Source organism: Chanos chanos, chromosome 1, assembly GCF_902362185.1.
Source record: "Chanos chanos chromosome 1, fChaCha1.1, whole genome shotgun sequence".
NCBI lineage: Eukaryota > Metazoa > Chordata > Actinopteri > Gonorynchiformes > Chanidae > Chanos > Chanos chanos.
The window spans coordinates 25,796,597-25,814,790 of NC_044495.1; the positions used below are offsets into that span (position 1 = coordinate 25,796,597).

General features: G+C 39.3%; 1 protein-coding gene across 1 annotated transcript; it reads right to left on the bottom strand.

Moving 5' to 3' along the window:
- Nucleotides 1–5,870: 5,870 nt before the first annotated feature.
- asb13a.2 (ankyrin repeat and SOCS box containing 13a, tandem duplicate 2) lies at nt 5,871–11,842 on the bottom strand. Its single transcript, XM_030777504.1, is given in 13 exon segments — nt 5,871–5,998; nt 7,104–7,295; nt 7,445–7,636; nt 7,675–7,882; nt 8,250–8,437; nt 8,816–8,867; nt 9,123–9,139; nt 9,539–9,655; nt 9,792–9,983; nt 10,216–10,350; nt 10,882–11,038; nt 11,294–11,481; nt 11,750–11,842. Coding segments are annotated over 13 exon segments (1,809 nt in total). The 5' UTR covers nt 11,793–11,842.
- Between the last annotated feature and the right edge of the window lie 6,352 nt (nt 11,843–18,194).

Genomic DNA, 18,194 nt, shown 5'->3' on the forward strand with positions numbered 1-18,194 from the left:
TGTATTCACATTTACACATTCACAGTCACAGCTGTGACAAACATTTTAACAGTGTATGCTGTAGTATCACATTAGCAAACATCTTTATCAGAGGTGTTTTTTTATTAATATGTTTGTATGAGAAGGAGTCCAAACTTATTTAATTTCATCACCTTTTTGCTGACTAAGAGACATAGACTTGAATAACACGATGACTCAGATGTGGTTTCTCTGTGTTTTGGGTGAGGAGTCATGGCATCAGTCATGTGACTTTCCATCAGTATGAGAAAAAAAATTGCTATTTTTAATTTTGATCCATATGTACATCAAAATCGTAACCATCACAGTCACAATAGCACATATTTGCCCAATATAAGAAAAAAGATTTTGTTGAATTTCTTTTGTTTGCAAGGATTTGTAGTAATTCCTAGTAAAAGTTACTTTTAACCCCAACATGCAATACATTACTTGCAACGTAATTTATTTAAATAAAGTTAAATTGTGCAATGTCAAGTATGCTACATTTACAAAATTATTATAAATCTATTTTACTGAAAAAATCTTTGCAGAACCAAATAGTGTTTTAGTTTTGCCCTTCCCTTATGTAACTCCCTCTCTTTCACAAATAAGTTAAGACTGAACTAAGTTTGTGTCCTGTCAAGTAGCATACTATGACTGTCAGCCCATTAGCTAGTCCTTAGGTCGACAGCTGCTTTATCTCATTTACAGACTGACAGAATTCACATATAACTTTAATTATCAGATTAGATTTGTTTACTTGCAACTGTCTCCCTGTTAGTCAAGGTCTCTGCCAAGGACTGCTGCAAACTGCTCTCCAATTAAATGCTTTTATCATCTGTGTTTTTGCTGCCAATAACAGTCTTACATAAATGCACTTAGGTTGTACAGTACACCACCTATCACAAACTTGGCCCTGAAAAGTAACAAGTCACAAGCTCATCCTTTTAATCTTATTAACACAGTTATTGAGGATGTTTTTAGCCAAGGAGGTGTACCTGACACAAGGTCAAGGTGCTCGCAGCAAGACAGGAGAATACTTGCAGAAGCCATGCAGAAAACAAAACATTAAACTGGCCTTAGTTTGGGTTGAGTCATCACTGTGCGGGACAAACTAATTGATGGGTTAAAAAGAGAAAAAGTTATGACCTGAGGCACATTCTGTTCTTGTTTTGTTCGGTAGACAAGGAATACGTAACAAAAGTTCAGACAAGGTCCAACAACTGGAGGCTTCCTTGTAGCCACTTAGTTAAATAAATGACTTCCATGATCATGCAGAACATTACCACAGTGCAGGTATGCCATTAGCATCTCCCAGACGTCTCTGAGGGTAAAAAGGACCACATGAAAGACAGACAAAACCAAAGCAGCCCAACTTATCTACCAAATGTGAGTTTAAAGGAGAGCAGGTGAGAGAGAGAGAGAAGAGAGAAAGTCTCAATTTTTCTTAACATTCGCTTTTCATGAATCTGACAAGGTTCAGGATATCAAAAATAATGTCTTAGGAACTAGTCCAGACCTACTGTTTTAGGGAAAGAAATCCCACTTGAATGTCTACAGTAGATGTATGATTCTCAGCTAATGTAGTCATGCAAATAAATTTCAAAAGTAATTAGCAGCATAGAAAGATCATGGTAGTAGGTCACAATACACGTCATCCATTGAGCAAATGCAGTCATGTGGAGGTCATGGTAAAGCCTGCGCTTTTGCATTCATAGAAAAACATATCTGTCTGCAGGCACCAGCATGTTAGCCTATCACACCTGTGTGTCATAGTCATTAACGGCAATCTACACTTTGTTCAGACGAATTAAGCTGACATTTTGAGTAAACGCCCAAGGGACTTGCGTAATTTATGTAAATATTATGGTAGTTACACACCCGAAAACACAACCTATTTAACATTGTGTATTTTTGATAGTGTTTTATGAAATTAAACAAAAAGTGATGCGGTCTGTATAACTTGAAGAAGTGTAGTAAAAGGCCTGCTGATCTCATTTGTCCAGTCACTCAGTTAACCTATGTTAGATTAATGAACAGAGGGAGTGCACAGATGGTAAGATCATTTAGTTCGTCACAGACAAAGAGTAAAGCCACTCCAGCGAGAGGCTTCCAGTGAGAGCGTAGTCAATGGCTAGACAGAAAAACATTTTTTTGACTAGACTCTGTTAAGACACAAGAACATTCCAGGGGGAGCCTGTGCTCTTCCAGGACTGTTTTGCTGATTGTACAATTCCATGTTTGACCTACTCTGATTAAAGCCTAATCAATTCACTTGGACTAGATGTGTTTCAGAGACCAGGCACAAAGTGTTCTGTGCTACACTGCCCTGAACTGCAAAATGTATTCAGTTTCGTGATTTAGGCTTTTCCAGTATGTTTTGGTAACTCCAGATAGTGGGGCTTCTAAGCTTTGACAAACAGTGCAAAAAAGGGGGTATTGTACTGTAGGTTGTGGATTTTTAGAGCAGGTTTGGTGCAGATAAGATTATGACTTTGGAAATTAAAGAGCTTTATCAGTGTTGAAAATAGAAGGGCAAGTTGCAAAATGTTTTATTTCTCAACTATGTCGTTACTTAAGTTAGTGTGTGTGTGTGTGTGTGTGTGTGTGTGTGTGTGTGAGAAGGGAGAGTAGGATAGCACACACTTAAGCTGTGACACTCACAATAGTGCTCACTCAGCACTTCACAAATCTGAACTAGATTCCAAACAATTTGTGCAGAGCAACTATACGAGTTATAGATACAGCCAGCAGACCGTCACAGAACCAGAATATGTTCATGTCCCCTATTTCTCACAGCACACACACACACACACACACACACACACACACACAGAGTCCTTCAACACCTTCAGTCTCTCCTGACAGTGTATATGTATTCCCCTAAACCCTCTCAACGAAGAACCTTCCATATGGAATCTGGTTAACATCTTCTCCCTGCAACACCAATGTCAACATGGGATGTCAGTACACATGGCATTTCAGACAGGCTTAAAAGTCACTGAAACAAAGTTTATTGACCCTTGTCATGAATTTTCATCAAAAGAAAATGCCTTCAGTGTTTTTGTAATTGTTCTTAGGCTTAATGCAAAAACAAAACAACACAAAAATTCAGAATATGCATAAGAGTACAGAAAATGAAATGTAGATCAAACTGCTTTAACAATTCAGAGTTACCAGAACACCAGATCCATTTGTAATTTAGATTCAAACTCTAGTGGCCTTGCAAGCTTATAACTCTTGAGTTGTGCCAGCATCAAGGAGCCTCTTCTCTTCTGATGGGCGTTTCACAGGTCAAAGGCCAGCATGTCACTCAGTAGACAACAGTCAGGCAGCGTATAAGAGCCAGTGTTCACATCCAGGTGAGGTTACGGGAAATGAAATTAATGTTGAGGTGGTGTTTGTATGCATGTGGCTATCTGTAAAAGTCAAACTTCAATTACAGTTCACTGAAGCAGTCTCTTTGTGTCCTCTTTTCTTTATTAGGAATGTCTCCAGGATGAATTCAGTCTAGAATGATTTGATTAGTTTTTTTTTTTAGTCATGGAAGTTTGAGACAAAGAGAGAGTACTATTTTAAGTCTGAAACATAGATGAAATAACACGAATTTGGAGACACAGAAAGAGGAGTCCCATGTTTTCAAACAAGGGCTATAACCTCTCAAACACAAAGAAAAAAATGAACCTCTATTTTTTGTTTTATCTCCCTCTACTGGTGAATCCATAAATAAAATGTCTCAGTTACACTGCAAGCATGTGTCCCCTATATAGACATTTCCCTTAAATCAAAGCCATCGGCATCCAAGAACAAGCTAATCTTTGACTGTGAACATTTGCACGCTGAGTTGACATGATATTGTCTCAAATCCTGGAACATTTTTTTTATTTTTCTGATCTTAGTAAATTGCCATAAAAATGTCTCTGTACACTTACTATGTATAGTTAGTTTTTGTCATTTAATTATCCACAGCTATTCATACTTTTTATAAAGTATACTCAAGGTCCTTCATGTTCAGTAATTTTCTCCATTTGCAGCTTATGGTGCCAAGACCTGAGATTTTCCTACAAAGTTCCTGAAGATACAGTTCTATTTTTGTTGGTTTGCCCTGTTAACAAAACAGGACTGCAGCAAAACATGCCCATCCTTGAAAGGCTCTATTTTGAGCCAACACTTAAAACAAATTCTAGCATTTTTTTCCCTTCCAGCATGTTCCAAAGTACAGAAGGGCATGAGAGCTGAAACGACCGGAGTCTGACCATCATTTTCAGTCTCGTCTAAATGTCAGGATCACATGGCCACGGTCAGTGTTTGAGCTTGGAAAACTCATTTATCCTACTCAGTACAAATAGCAGCACTTAAACTATTTATACTCTGCAATCATGTTTTTGTCTATTTTTGGTTGTAAAAGACTGGTAGAGAAGGAGTGAGATTGGTACAACAGTGAAGAGATATCAAAGTGCCACTTATTAAACCATTTCAGATGGCCCATGAGTAATGATCTTAAATAATCATATCAGTCCCTAATACCTTTTTTCCCAGGGCAGAATGAAGATGTGCACATGCACCCTCAGATGTATGTTAAAACAAGCCTCCAAATGAGTAATGATAAGACGCCCGACCCTGATCTTCTTAGTGCCTATGTGAGATTTTGCATGAGATCCACCCGTCCCCAAGACTTTTTCACGCGCAGTTCTCCTGATCTACTCTACACCATAGCCCACTCTTTAAGTTGCACAGGCCCCTTTTACGCTTTTTTTAATCAGTATTGCAAATGAACAACTGCAGAAACACTTGACAAAATTAACACAATTACAAATGTCCTATTGAGTACAGAGAAGTATTTTATTTGTCCAACTTGAGATTTGTTCATTTTATGAGATGAGAGAGTGGAGATCCCTCGGCTCATCGTTGTGTATTTGTGATAGTAATGAATTCACTGAGGCAAGCGATGCAAATGACACTGAAAATGCATAAAAACCTAACTGACTGAATGATAACGCAGAGGAAGCAATTAAATAATACTAATAATTAGCCTGCTGGCTAACAACAGAGAGTCAACAGCTACCCAAAGTCCTTGTTTAACAGTGAAAATAGTTGTGATGCATGTTCACAGTCCAGAAAATGAACATTCCTCACAGAAATGGACTCACTGTGGTAAAAGAAGGATTGGGGCCATTAGTTAACAATATGCATCATACCTACACACTGATTAGAGTCAGAAAGGGGAGATCTATATACACAACTCAAAAAATATGAATTGGGTGTTTACATAGCCCTGTTATATGTTTTGAGGCTATGTGGTTCTAAAAATAAACCCGTATGGAGAACAGTAGTGCTTTTCCATTTACTCAAGCCACAATGTCTGCCTTAAAACCATTCTTTCTGTCACATTTCCGATCGCGGGGTGCGGGATGACATCTGGAGAGTGTTGGTGTGTCAACTGTCCCATGTTCCACTCTCATACCAATGTGTGTTGTGGATGCCCGTTGTCATGGCAACTAATTTGCTGGTGTTTCTGTTCCCGAATGGAGACAACAGCCAGATATCCTTTTAATACAACGATTCCTATATCCTGTCCTCTTTCCTCAATCCGAGTTCCTAATGTAACTCTTAACAGAATTTTATTAATAGCTTAGCTGTCTGTCTCTTACTGTGTTCACAGTTTGTATGCATTAAGACTTATAAATATTTGAAAGAAAAGTGTAAAAAAATGACTTTGCCGACGTGGAGTTATGAGTGTTGTATCTAACACTTTTCCTTTGTAAAAACCTAATGATCTACTGACAGTGACTTGTATAATAATGATTTTTCACGTTGTCATGCATTTGGAATTGAAGCTCTCAGTCCCATAGGCCCTAAAAGGTATGGAAAGATCACTGATAGCAGAGGTAGCGAATGATACGGTTTGGAAGGTCCAGTTTGGCCACTACATCTAGAGCTCTGCTTCCCAGTTTGTTCCTCAGAGTGATTCTGCTCAGCTGCTGCAAAGACAGAGGATTACCTGACGAAACACAGAAGACAGAATGAGCATGCACCATGTTTGAGAACAGTCACCTTCACCAGGTTAGGTGACTTCATTTACAACTGGAAACACTTGATTAGTTCATTGAAGTTTGTCGGTGCTGGACCAGAACAAACAACAACTGTTGCATTAGTACACAGGACTGAGCCTAGAAAACACTGCCTTAGAGAGCAGCACTAAAACTAGAGAAAATAACCAGCCCTAAGCACACTTCCCCAGCTGAAAGCAGGTATTAAGACTATAATAAAGACCAGGACATGAGCTTAGACAGATATTATCATAGTAAAACTGAGAAGCAATTAATCAAAGTACGTGCTTTGTTTAGTCCGCTGTATTACTGCTTTATAAATAGCAGTGCTGGGTAAATGGTTTAACTGTACTGCTTGACCCCTGTACCATACGAAGACATTTAACATTTTTTTTCAAAGATGATGATCTGGTATTTGGATGTGGTTGCCACGGTCCCTTAGACGGGGGGAAACTAGTGACACATTCCGTGAGTGGCTGTTTGACACTGGCATCTGAGTTTGGATCTTGTCAGTGAGTTAAGAGTATCCCTCTTAAACTGCTCATAACCAGTTTGACCCAACACAACCCCACATGCACCATGGCAGCAGACTGTTTTATGAAACACTGGCATCATGGGAGCAGTGAGTCTAAACTCCAGACTTAAAAGTGCACCCGACAATACACACCGGTACATGCAGGTACACGTGCATATGTGTTTATGTTGTGTGTAAATATAAATATAAATATAAATATAAATATAAATATAAATATAAACAAAGTGTGTGGGGCTAATTTGACACAGTTCTGATTTGTTTTGAAAATTGAGTGGAATTGTAGAAAAAAAAAGTCACGAGCGCCATCAGATGGTGATATTCTGTACTGCATCTTCCAGGAGAGATTCAGAAACTCAGTGGCTAAGTACTAAATAGGAGCAGAACACAGCCCTCTAAAATATTTATCAACTTTTAATGAAACTGACCGCTACTCTAGTGACAGTGATTTAGAACTGAAGTCTGCTCGGTGTTTTCGTGAATATGTGAATAAGATGCTAACATTCCTTTCCTCATATACTCACTCTCATACAGTTGCAGGCGGAGAGCACAGGGGGAGCCAGGTCTGGTATAGTCACTGGGTCTCCTGTCGTGTTTGTCTCTGACGTACACGTTCCCCCCAAACTCTACCAGTACTTCAATCATATCCATACTGTTCGCCCTGGCAGCGTGGTGTAGTGCTGTCTCATGCAATCTAGCAGCATTCACTTTAGCACCTTACCCAAAAACACAATTATCAAGAACCTTCATTAATGCTCTTTACAGCAGCATTTCATAGTTTATCAGCTGAATTTAGTCAGAAAATACTGGTGTGGAGAATTTGTGTGTTTACTGAAACTTAAAAAGCTCCAGCATCTGGACTCACCTGCGTTGAGGAGCACTTTGACACATTCCAGGTGTTGGTTGGCACAGGCTACATGTAAAGGAGTTCCATAGTATAGGTCATAGGCCTCTAGACTGGCCCCTTTAGCAATCACCAGCCTGACACAGTCTGCATTACCTAAAGACCACACACACACAGTGATATACCACACAACCGGAGCATGTTACATGTACACTACAATGTTTTTGTTTGGTCTTAGACACATTTTTTGCAACTGAATTCACGTTGGACACATTTTAAACACACAAAATGTGATGCCTCACCTCCCATGCAGGCCTCGTGGAGTGGAGAGGTGGTGCGGGAGGTAAGGGTGGGGTTGACCTTTGCTCCATACTCCAGTAACAGCCTCACACACTCATAGCTCCCCACAGAACATGCTTCACATAGTGGGGTACTCCCATCCACATTCCGTGCATCTACCTGTCCAACAGCCCACCACACGCATCACTATTTAGGATAGAGGTTAACCAGGAGGCGAACCAGATACTTGAGCTCAGGTCCCACTAAGGATGCCCCTGGTCTAAGCCCTCATCTTTTCTCTGTCACAGTTTTCTATCTCTTTTCAACTAACTCTTGTACAGTGCTTCTCTGCCCACTAAAGTGATCAAGAGAAATGGATAAGGCTAAGGGCGAGGGCTAGCCAACCTGTACATTAGGTTATTGCAGGGTATATAACTTTCACCTACACAGGTATTAACCAATGTGAAAATAAAAAAAAGAAGAATATGGAGAGAAGAGAGGGAGGAAAACCAATACTTGTCTTCGACAACGTGTATGTGAGTCTGACCTGTGCCCCAGCGTCCAGAAGCAACCTTACACACTGTGTCTGCCCTCTGATGGCAGCTTCATGTAGTGGTGTGATGGAGTCCACAGCCACAATGTTGACGGAAGCACCGCTCTGGATGAGGTTCTCCAGCACTGAAGCCTGGCCGTGATATGCAGCTTTATGTACCTCAGTTCTCTCTGCCCAGCAACCTGCCGAAAGCGGCAGCACATAGGGAATATGGGATGGACTGAGAAATATATGAAGTTGATAATGTTTGAGAATACGTAATACCAAAAGACAAAAAACATTCTCATAACGTCTGCTAAACACAACTGCTTCGAAGCTAGCGACATGAAACGATGTAAAAACCGTGTTCCAGTGTCAGCTGTATGGCCGCCCCAAAGAAAAGAATTAAGACGCCGGCATTGCTCTCACAGCACGCGTCACTACTTGCGCTAACTGTAACACCATTTACAGATGAGAATGCGGCAAGGTCCAAACAGCAATTGCAATGAGGACAGTGCTGTCGACCTAGCCTCCACTTAACACCGGACCTACCTCTCTACGTTCGTGGCTCAAGAACTTACCTATATCACCGAAGAAATATGGTCTTGTGGTTTCAACCTCCATGTTTGATTTCTATATTAATGTTTAATGACAGCATCAACGATAAACAAATCCATGCTAGCACCGTGTTTACTTACGCTTGTATTATGTCACGTGATCACCTATATTTGGTACTGCGTGGTTCTTTGGAAGTGTAGTTTAACGCTCTGGCGTTAACAGCATTGGGGGCTTGATTTCAGACCTTTTGAGAAATCTGTCAGTCATAGTCATTTCTGCGCTCTTTGCATTCATTAACATAATCCACTGCAAAATTGCACACTGCAATACCTGGAAATAATAGCAACCTAAAACAACTGCAGACCAACAGTTTCCCCCATTTCCATCCTGATTACATACCTACACCCCAGAACTTCTTGGTTCTTGCACAAGTATCAGCACATCTAACTGAAGTCATGTATGGTTTGGTGATCAGTTGATGATTTGAATGAGGTGTGTCTGTATACAGTTGCCCCACAACTCTTCTCTATTTTCTCAGAACTGGGATTGGGCAACACTGCAGTCAGCAGTTATAGTAAGTGCTTCCTATCCAACTTCCAGGACTTTGCTTCCAATATACCAACTTCTTTCGTTGAAAATAAAACAACTGTGCTATTTCTACATATTTTATTAATCCTTTTGTAGAGGTCATTAATATAAATACAGTTCATGTAGAGTTTAAGTAAACTTGATTGATTATTCGTAACGGAGGTAGTTGATGATCCGCTTTGAAATGCCCAGTTTGCCAACCACATCCAGAGCTCTTGTTCCAAGTTGAGACCTCAGAGCAATGCGGCTCAGCTGTTGTAGAGACAGAGTATTACCTGGCAACACACACAAAACAACTGGCTACAGGCAGGTATTACTTAACAACTCATTTTTTAACAGAGGAAATGGCAACATCTGGCACAGAGCTGGAGTGAACTCTTGTTGTGTGGTCATTGTTTATGTTGATCTTACTTTCATAGTGCTGCAGACAGATGTGGGAGGGAGAACCAGGCTTTGTGTAGTCAATAGGCTTCTTCCCAAGATTGTCTCTGACATTCACATTAGCACCAAATGCCACAAGGAGCTCTATCAGGTCCACTTTCTCCACTCTGGCTGCATGATGGAGAGCCGTCTCGTGGAACTTTGCTGCATTCACTTTTGCACCTTGGAAAGATTGCTATGGAGTCAGTTAAGGGAAGAAGTGTATGTATGTGTGTGTGTGTGTGTGTGTCTGTCTGTCTTTGAACTTTGAATGTCTATTGACTGCATGACAAATTTTGTGGTCCATCTAGTTTGATCTTCATGCCCAGACCAATCAAGATGAGACCCGAGTACTAAAAAAATGTCATATCAACATGCTTAATATTTTGCAGTTGCTCCTGACACAGTTGCACACCTGCATTGAGCAGTATTAGAGCACAGTCTGTGTGTGCTTTAGCACACGCTGCATGGAGTGGTGTTCCAAAATAAATGTCAAAAGCCTCCAGCAAGGCTCCTTTTGAGATCATTAACCTCACACAGTCTGGGTTGCCTGCAAAGAGAAAAACACTCAGGATGCTTGAGTTCACGCAAACAGTGATACACACACATACATAAGACCATCATTGCTGTGTACTCTAAACCAACTTTCCCCACCTATTCCTCTAAGCAAAAATGTCATCTGTATTTATACTGAAGCCCAAGACTTCAACAAACTGTAAAGCCATGACTTAGGTTAATAAGTGTTTGTCTAAATGAAAAAGACCAAGGAGAAGGAGCCCTTCAGCAGTTGACTGAGAAACATTTTCCTTGACCAGAAGTAGGCTGCTCTTATCCTGTAAAGTATACACAGATTTATGTTCAAATCTCTTAAACACACAGATTAAAAAAATGATGATGCTGATGGCTTTATGAAATGCACAGTCTGCTGTAATGGCTTAGAGCTGCAGCCAAAGCCTGGATATATTGTGCTAAAACTGTTGAGGATTGCCTGTCTTTCCACTTCATAGATACACTAAAGAGCCCATTAACCCCTCCCTCCCCAATGTCATTGCCTAATCCAAGTCTCTGGTAGCACCCAAACCTCGTATGCAGGCCTCATGCAGAGGGGAGGCTGTGAGGGCTGTTAGGGAGGGATTGACTTTGGCACCACAATCCAGAAGCAAATTCACACTCTCCAAACTCCCTGCTGCACAGGCATAACAGAGCGGAGTACTACCATGGATGGTGCGCACATCCACCTGTACACTCCCCCATCCCATGTACACAGGAAGCCAGAGACACACAGAAAGCCAGAGAGAGGGAGAAAGATCCCATGTAATCATGGACCATACTTTTGTTCTATTGAAGAATCATATTTCACGTTTTCTAATTAAGCCTGTACATAACAGAATCAGAGAAGTAAACAAATGTACTGATTCAAAGCTCATAATTCGGGTTTTTTGTTGTTGTTGTTACTATGATTCAAATGTGCTCTCAGTAGTGTAGTTTCCTACCTGTGCCCCCGCATCCAGTAGTAGGCGTACACACTGCGGATGGCCCTGAATACATGCATCATGCAGGGGTGTGATATTGTCCGCCGTCACGATGTTGACGGACGCTCCCTCGTCGATCAACTGCTTCAGCTGCAAGGCTCGACCAAGAGACGCGGCTTCATGTAGCGGCGTCCGATCTGCCCAAAAGCCTGTCAGACATATTCACAGATGTTCGAAATCTTCATGTGATGAACATGACTGAGATGAGAGCAAGGGATTTATTTTATTCTTGGCATAATTGTTTATCTAGGGCAAGGACTCCTAATATTGAAAAACAACCTTGTCACGGGACGGCACATGAAAAAGGCTATCGCACATTTTTTCCCCTTGCAAGCTGCACTCTTTGTAACAGGTGCGCTGTTCTGTTGTCACTAACTCTTGACACGTGAGAAGAACTACATAAGAATGATTTCTCACCGATATCTCCCAAAAAAGTTGGTCGAGCAGCGATGATATCCATGTTTGGATACGCTGTAGTAACGTCAAGATTTCACGACTGGGGAGGAGCTCCGTGTGTTTTTAACTCAAGCGAAGATCTAGCAATCAGTTGCGCTCGAGATACGCGCAGGCCCTGTATTTGGTTTCAGGTAGCGGTAGAAGTTTCATGCCATTTATAGAAGTATCACCGCATGTACAATAAAAACACATTTTTAATTTCAGCTGGTATAGTACATACTGTGTCTGTAACATGATTACTCACTGACAGGCCAGGAAGTTTAATTAAAGGTGCCGTACCCAATTTCGGTAGGTCAGACTTCTTGTTTTAAAAGGAATAAAGGAAGAGGCCTGAGTATACGATATCAATATTCATAACCAGAATTAAAGAGTCAAGTGCTGATTTAGAAGCCAGTCTTCGGAAGTGTAAACACGATAAATGTAAATAAAAATATGAAATGACAAATACAACTCACTTTTTTTGGTTATAATTAAAAGAACTTTTAGGCTGTAGAAACATATTATTTTTCCAGTAATTTTCTAATTCATTGACTTGGGCATTTTTATGATGGCATATACAATATATGTAACCCACTCCTCATTTAGCTGTGGGCCACAAAATAGCCCCTTAAAAAAAGTAAAAAGGTATACTGTAATTTGCCTGTAGCAGTCATTTATTAAGGTGGGTTTTGCTGGTCTTTAGCCGCTTTTACCACAGTTCATAGACATCGTAGACACTCTCCTTTCAGTGACAGACTCCGTAAATTATATGTGCCTGCATCAAATCTATGTGCTCAATTCTTGTTTGTTATTGTTAGGGGCTGTTAAACTATCATATGATATTGTTTGCTGAACGAGTGATTTGGTCATGTCCCTAGTCATATGCATTTTCTCTTGTATAAAAGTCAGCGACAAATATATTGTTCCAAAAATGGAAAAGATCACATTGATACTTTCCCTGTATTCCTGTTCTTTCACTGTTAAACCAACGGTTGTCTGATGATGTGGTAAACAGGGTATAAATAAAAGCTGACTGTCTCACCTTGCTGGACTTTCCCCCATAATCCTTGACCATGTTTTCTCAGGGTTGCTTATAAGATAAGCCTTTTGTTAGTAAAGTGAACCAAATCTGTTCAGTGTACAAGTTGCTCTTCTGAAATGACTGGGCAACAACTGTTAACATGACAATGTAAAGAAACTGATGGGAAGCATTGACTGATGCTTGGATATTAATGCAGTTTTAGCTTTGAAGCCAGAATAGAGTCTTCGTTACTGAATTGGTTCTGAATTGATTTTAGAATACTGAAACATCCTGCATGCAATCAGTTAAAAATCGTGACGTCGTGAGGGTCTGGCACTAAGCATTTAATACCTGGGTGTGTCAAACAGAACCTATCACTTACATCCAAGTAAATTCTACTGCCCCAACTGTGGGTGTTCTCAGTTGAGGTGTGGGGGGTTCATAATGCAAAGTAAGCTGCCAATTTAACAATGTATGGATTTTTTTCATAAATAATAGGAAATGGCTTCGTGGCTGCCCTCTATTCCAAAATTAAATTGCATCCTTAGAGGGGATCCGAGAAACCAGTCCAAGGACTTTGAGGGTGAATTAACATCAGATGAAATGTAACGAATCTGAAGTCAGTCTTTGGTGGCTTTTTATTGGTCCTCAAGTATCAGTAATGGGAAATATTCTGTCTGTTGAAGGCCAGCTCGGTGTTGTTTGTTTAAAAGCCTTACATGGACGCCGCAGTGGCTTGGCTAATATGGAAGGTTCCAGATGCCTGTTGATGTACATGTGCAACCTCAGTGCAAATAATACTGGGGAAAAATAAGCTTTTGAGAGACCAGGAGTTTCAGGTGTGTACAATCTTATGACTGATTGGCAGATTTATGTCAGTAGTCTTCCTCAGTCTTATAGCATCAGAGTTGTTGATGGGATCCTACATTGTATAAGTCATCATAAAAAGAAATTATGACTTATTGTACTGGCCACATATACCAACATCAGTCCAAAATTACAGAGCTAAACTGCATTCCCTTTGTATTCTCATTCATGGCCTTTTAAAACAAACCTTTTCAAACACTTCAGTCCTATTAGCCAATCTAGGATATCTGACACATTTTAGTAAAGAATATATTTCATTTTAGTAAAGAACCTTTTTCATTTTTCATTATACACCAGAGATAAGAAACACTAATCCAAATGTTTAATCATAGATTCTCCATATGCTATGAATTAAGAGATGTCCCAAGAATATAAAAGCAGCCCAATAAAAGTTTGTATTTCTGTACATATGATATACATACAACCCACCTGTCTGCATCACCTGTGGTAACATAGCATCTCCCCCTAGAGTCCATCCTTACGTTTTCTTACATCTACAGCCTGGCTTTTAACATTGACCTGTATCGGTTTCTGTCATTACATTCCAAATGGCAAATCATTTTGGCTGTTATTTTCCAAATGGAAAAGTATTCATTACTGATGAGACAAAGACAGAAGGACACCACTGAATTTGTCCAGAAAATTGTCCACTAATTAGAAACATGCAGCTAAACTGTAACCACATGTTGCCCATTAGAAAAAACAGTGTTTAAATTTTATGAAACATTTCATTGTGTGTAAAATGAATATGAAATTAGAACTCAAGCTTTGCTCACAGACAATGCTGATATTGCTGTTGCATTCTCGGTCATCCTGACATGCTACTGAGAGCTGTGACAACTTAAATATTTAACATTTGTTGGTGTTATGTAATTCTGCAAGTTTATTTGTATTCTGTTGAACAAGGCTGAATGCTGGAATGCTTTAATCTGCCATTGCTTGGAGTCAAGCTCCTGCCTGTTTCTTTTTTCTGGGCCTGGATGTCTCATGTCTGGCTGTTTTCTTTTGTCATATTTGTATTGGTTACTCATTATGGTTGTGGCACTGGATGTTTGGCTTTATTTCCAAAAGACTTAAAGAGCTTTATAAAAATTTTAGTGCGAAGTCTTTACAATCTAATCCTTAGTATGTAATCCAAGAATATATATGTAATTCTGCATGTTTATTTGTATTCTGTTGAACAAGGCTGAAAACTTCAGAGTAACATTTCAGTATTTCAGTTGATATAAGATTAGTAATATTAACATTAAATTCACATTTGCAATCCGTGATCAAACGATTGGTTGTTTCGTGGGAAAAGACATGCATAAAGAGGGTTTTTTTCCCTCTCAGATCCATGGATTTATGTGGCTGCACATCTGCTCCAGACCATCGCTGGTAAACCTGTTTCAACTCATCAAAATATACAATCAATGAGAAGCTGGCCAAGGAATGTACACACCCATATATGAGACACTGATAAGACAACAGGAATAAAAACAGGGATGTTTCTCAGACACTCTAATTGCTGGGTTGCATAGTATCTTTTGACATTTGAAATGTGCCCAAGCAATGGAAAAAAAACTGTTCCAAATAACTAGCTTCGTTATGTTTAAGCCACATCAGACATGAAACCAGACAATAGATAATTTAATTGTTTATTCATCTTATTGACTGTCCTCAACAGTTGTCATACTGTCAGTGAAACCCCAGAATGTATCAAATGACAGGTTGCTTTCATGGATAACATAAGAACAGTAAATAAGCAGCACGAAGAAGAAAATAAAGCCAAATGATTTGCAATAAAAGATCAGTGCCTTACTTCTGGCGAAACACAGCTATTGTGTTTCTTATGAATTTTAGTAAGGGTAAACATCATTCTGTTTTTTTTTTTTTAATTTAATCCCTTCAAAACCTTTAATCTAAGCAAAAATGACGAGAGAATAGGTTATACATTGTAACATTTACTCAGAAAGTCTGGCAAGGGACACCTGAAGTGGGCAAAAGAGAATAAGCTGAACATGCAAGGATCAGCTTTTTAAAACAAGTATTGATATGTCAAAGAACAGCCAGCACTCATCTCAGGAATCTTCTGACGTGGCTGTTTCCCTTATATATTGACCCAAACGTTTATTCATCGTGCGCCATTTTCTGGAGAACCAAGACGATCATATATGAAAACTCTTTATATATATATATATATATATATATATATATATATATATATATATATGAAGGGTTTTCAAAGGGCAGTTATCATAGTGAGGACTGTTGAGAGGAGCTTTCCCTCTGCAGAACAGATTTCAGTAATAATCTACTCAGGCAGTACAGACTACCAGCACACGTAAAAAAAATTACAGATTGGGAATGAAAATATTCTCAAGTTTGCACTAATTCAGGGTGATTGTTAAGACACTGAGGTGTTTACCTGTATGCGTGGTGTAGAAAAATGGTAACTGTGTATCATAGGGCTGGAATGCTTTAATCTGCCATTGCTTGGAGTCAAGCTCCTGCCTGTTTCTTTTTTCTGGGCCTGGATGTCTCATGTCTGGCTGTTTTCTTTTGTCATATTTGTATTGGTTACTCATTATGGTTGTGGCACTGGAAGTTTGGCTTTATTTCCAAAAGACTTAAAGAGCTTTATAAAAATTTTAGTGCAAAATCTTTACAATCTAATCCTTAGTATATAATCCAAGAATATATATGTATATATATATTATCAAAATTAAGACTTAGGTCTGAATGTTGGAGCTTTGTTCAATGATGAGACTGTGATGTGTATTTTATCACAACTCACCACTAGGGGGTCATAGTGCCCATGAAAATGACATGCTGTTTCAAAAACAGAACCAAACCCGAAGGGGGGGGTGGAGGAGAGGGTAAAAACCTCAAGCAGACAAAAAAAAAAAAAAAGTAATAATAATATTTAAAAAAAATTGATATTCATTGAAACTGATTTTTCCTTACAAGTATAGCTGCTCCAGGCCTAGGCTTTCCATTACGCATTGTATTACACAGTTGCTTACATGTTACCAAATATCATTTATATATGCACTGACTTTAATTTCCTCTGTTATGTAATATTCATTTCACCGAGCAGCACCATTTGAAGACTGTTATGCACAATGTCTCTGAACGTGTATAATGTCAATGTGAATGGGAGTGGCGTATGTGAAGCATGAGAAGAAATCCTAGGTTTGGCCCAGTGTGGTCACACTGAACTGTGCTGTGAGCGTCATTCCATGAACTGTATCTCTTGAATCTGCTGAGATACCGTAGTGCTGTATGGAGGTTGTGCGATATGATTTTTTATGAACGTGAACATGCTGGTCCCGTTAAAGGACCACAGTCTCTGAGGAAGCGCAGCTGACAAAGCACAGTCTCTTGCACACTTACCCATCTGTTTTAGGGCTCTTTTTATTAGTTTTTTGCCAAGCACATGTAAATGAGGTGTTTTTTTTCTTTTCTTTTCTTTTTTTTTGCAGGCATGGACATAGATAAGTGGCTGAACATTTGTAAGTGGAATTTGAAGGGAAAACAAAAACCAACAAGAAGACCACAAAGGGCTATCACCTAACTGTTAGCACTCAGCTGCTATGCTGGACCTACTTCTCTCAGTTTACCATAGTGAACTGATTTCAGCTAAGGCGGAGCAGCAAAAACAGCACTAAACCATCAAAATACCGAAGCCAACGACTTACAGTCAACAAAATGACACATTTCAAAAACAGTCTGTAGTCAATGGACCCATCAGATGTTGGAAGAAACACCTTGTTGGTTTGTTCTAGCTTTCTTGGTTGCTGGTGGGAACAGAGGTTCCCAGTAGATAAAAGCATTTAAAGTTGAGACAGTACAATGACAGCTCTTTTTTTTTTTTTACTGATATAAAAAATATGGGAAGCTCTTATACATCAATTCAGGCTGCTCTGTGTTCACCTACTGTTGTTTCAACTTAAAAACAAATACACAGTTTTCATTTTTGGTAATACTTATGTAATCATAACAATAAAATATACCTCCAGATATTTACAGATCTCTCAATTCCTCTGTTTAGTTTTTATACATAACTTCCTAGCACAAGCAGCCTAAATCTGATGTCTTTAATTATAAAGATGTAAAAGCACTAAACTTAGATTTAGCATGAACCGCTGTACAAACAGGCAAAAAGTGAACACACAAAAAAAATAACTTATAGGGTGTTTGTGAAAGTCTGATATCCTGGTAGTGACAGATATTAGATCATAGCAACAGTTCTTTCAGTATGAAAACGCGTGGTAATGTTTCAGCTCCGTAGCATTGTATTTGCTATCTGCAGTGGTCAATTCTAAATTATCTTTCAAAATTTCCACGTGACCTTGCTATAGATTACCGCCCCATAAGAGCGGTGCTGTTTGGAGTATCTATTACAAGGCGAAAAAAAAACAAACAACATATACAGTTAATGCTGAAATCACCCACACTTTTTGCAGAGTCACTAAGGATACCCCAGAACTCCATAGTTTAAGATTAAGGAACATAAATGATCTTTCATTGAAACACTGTTGTAATTCAAGTATGGTA